Below are 2,189 nucleotides of genomic sequence, written 5' to 3' on the forward strand. Positions count from 1 at the left end.
CAAGCACGTCCCACAGCCATCAGGTCCCCACCCAAAGGGACCCCAATGGACTTTGCCCTGCAGACCTGGCCTGACCACTCAGAGGCAGGCGGGGCCATGACACAGATGGTTCATTCAGACCTCTCCACCCACCCCAGTTCCACATCCCAGCTCGGCAGGCCTGTCTGTGACAGCCCCATCCTGAGTTCCAGGTCCACGTCCTGACTGAGCGGTGAGTGGGCTCACTCGGCGCTCAGGAAGACCCTCTTGCATACGGTATTGGTGTAAGGGCGCCAGCACCACTCCACGCCTGCTGTGGTCTCCTGCTCCAGCGTGCCCAGGCGGGTCATGTACACTGCAGGCAGGGATGGCCATCAGCCCTGGCACAGCCAGCCTCGCCTCCCGACCCCAGACATGGGATGATGACCTGGTGGCTGTCATCTTTGGGCATGGGAAATAGGTATCGGAGGATGTCAGAGACCTGCAGCACAGGGAAAGAGAGTGGCAAATGCCTGGCCTGGCCCGCAGCCCCAGCCTGAAGGCCCCCAGACTCACCCGCTTGCCCAGGCAGGAAGAGAAGCCATGTGTGAGGAGGTGGGGCTTGGCCTCCGACACGGTGCCCAGGTCTGGGATGTCATGCCGCATGACCACGTTGCACAGCGTGAAGTAGGCAGTAGGGCCAAAGGGCAGGTGGCTGACAATGAGCCCCACTGGCGGGGAAAGGTGGCTGTCAGAGACCCCGTCTGCCCTCAGACGGCTCCCACCCCGACTCTCCCTCCGGCCTCACCAGGTGTGCCCCGATGCTCATGAACAACCAGCAGATCGGTGACGCCGTTGGCTTTGCAGGCTCGCACCAGTGCCCCCACTTCATGTCGACCTCGGTTCATTCGCTGGGCGCCTGGGAACACCAGCTTCAGCTCCTGGGCGTGGATGACAGTGTGCAGTCAGGACTGGGGCCGTGTGTCCTGGGCGTCTCCCCGTCACTCCCCGCTCAGCAGTACCTTTGCAAACATCTTGAGGCGGGAACTGGGGTCTCGGGAGGTAGTGATCATAACCTTGGGATCCTCGACTCCTGCCCATCGGTATTCATCATCCACGTGGCTGGTCACACCTGTCAGGGGCATGAGGGGCAAGAACATGACAGTCTTGGGAATGAAATGCTAACTTGGGGGCAGCCAAGACCGCCAGGATGGTGCTGTCTGCCAAAGCCTTCAAGAATAGGAATGCTCCACATGCACAATGGGCAAGAGCGCGGCCTCCAACTACTCTGGCTGCCGAGCACAAATGTGGCGGAGGAACAGAATCTTTTAATTGTAGTTCACTGAAGCTATATTAATCACATGGGGCTATCAGCTACTGTATTGCACAACGAAGTCCACACTCTGCTAAGGCCAACAGTGACAAACTCCTTTCCCTCAAACAAATATCTATGTTTGGAATTCCTTTCTTGTTTCTTGAATAATGCAGTGCATTAAACATATGGGCACCAATGATGTGCGAGGGACACCATCTTGCCCCGGCAGGCACTCCGGTGGGGGAGGGAATTAACAAGCAAGGCGCGGAGTCAGTGGCCGATGTGTGCCATGTAAGTGGGACAGGGCACACTCAGGGAGAGCCCTGCAATGCCATCTGTGCAGTGAGAAGGGCATAGGAGGCAGTTCCAGGAGCAGTTTCCTCTGATGGGACAGTGCCCAGTGTGTCTGAGGAGCGACGGGAGACCAGCCAGCTCAGTGTTGCGGAGGGCTACCTTGTATAGTTACCTTCACCTCCTGCATCATCAAACTCCAGGGACCCCTGTAAGGCCAGAGCCTCTCGGCGTAACTCAGTGGGAATCAGGCGGTTTTCTGCAGAGAGAAGAGAGAGGGGATGAGTGGGTCACAAGCATGGAGCCCTCGGCTCACCCAATACACCACAGCTTACAAGCCTGTACACGCTTGAAATAAAAATACCTCAGTCCTTTCTGGGCTTGGATACAGCAGGGATAGAGGTGACAAAACTTTCTACAGGCCAGCCCGTAAACAGTGGTTACTAGGACTTCATTTTCTTTAGTCTCACGACTTGAGGACTTTCTAAAATATCTAAACATATTGTATTGATTTTATAATCAGGTCGAAATCTAAAAATTGATTTCTTTTTTTTTTTGAGAAAGAGTCTAACCCTGTTGCCCAGGCTGGAGTGCAGTGGTGTGATCTCAGCTCACTGCAACCTCC

The 2,189-nt window shown here is 55.9% G+C and overlaps 1 protein-coding gene across 1 annotated transcript in view; it reads right to left on the reverse strand.

Moving 5' to 3' along the window:
- Positions 1–325: 325 nt before the first annotated feature.
- Positions 326–2,189, reverse strand: part of LOC105512039 (U3 small nucleolar ribonucleoprotein protein IMP4-like) — a gene marked incomplete at its 5' end in the record, with an annotated part of 3,983 nt that continues 2,119 nt past the window's right edge. The window contains 5 exons of the mRNA XM_011942294.1: positions 326–460; positions 535–689; positions 767–899; positions 981–1,090; positions 1,740–1,823. Coding sequence (XP_011797684.1) covers positions 326–460; positions 535–689; positions 767–899; positions 981–1,090; positions 1,740–1,823 — 617 coding nt within the window. The remainder of the gene's footprint in view (positions 461–534; positions 690–766; positions 900–980; positions 1,091–1,739; positions 1,824–2,189) is intronic.

The sequence above is a fragment of the Colobus angolensis genome, unplaced genomic scaffold (genome assembly GCF_000951035.1).
Source record: "Colobus angolensis palliatus isolate OR3802 unplaced genomic scaffold, Cang.pa_1.0 Scaffold209, whole genome shotgun sequence".
In the NCBI taxonomy this organism is placed as follows: Eukaryota; Metazoa; Chordata; class Mammalia; order Primates; family Cercopithecidae; genus Colobus; species Colobus angolensis.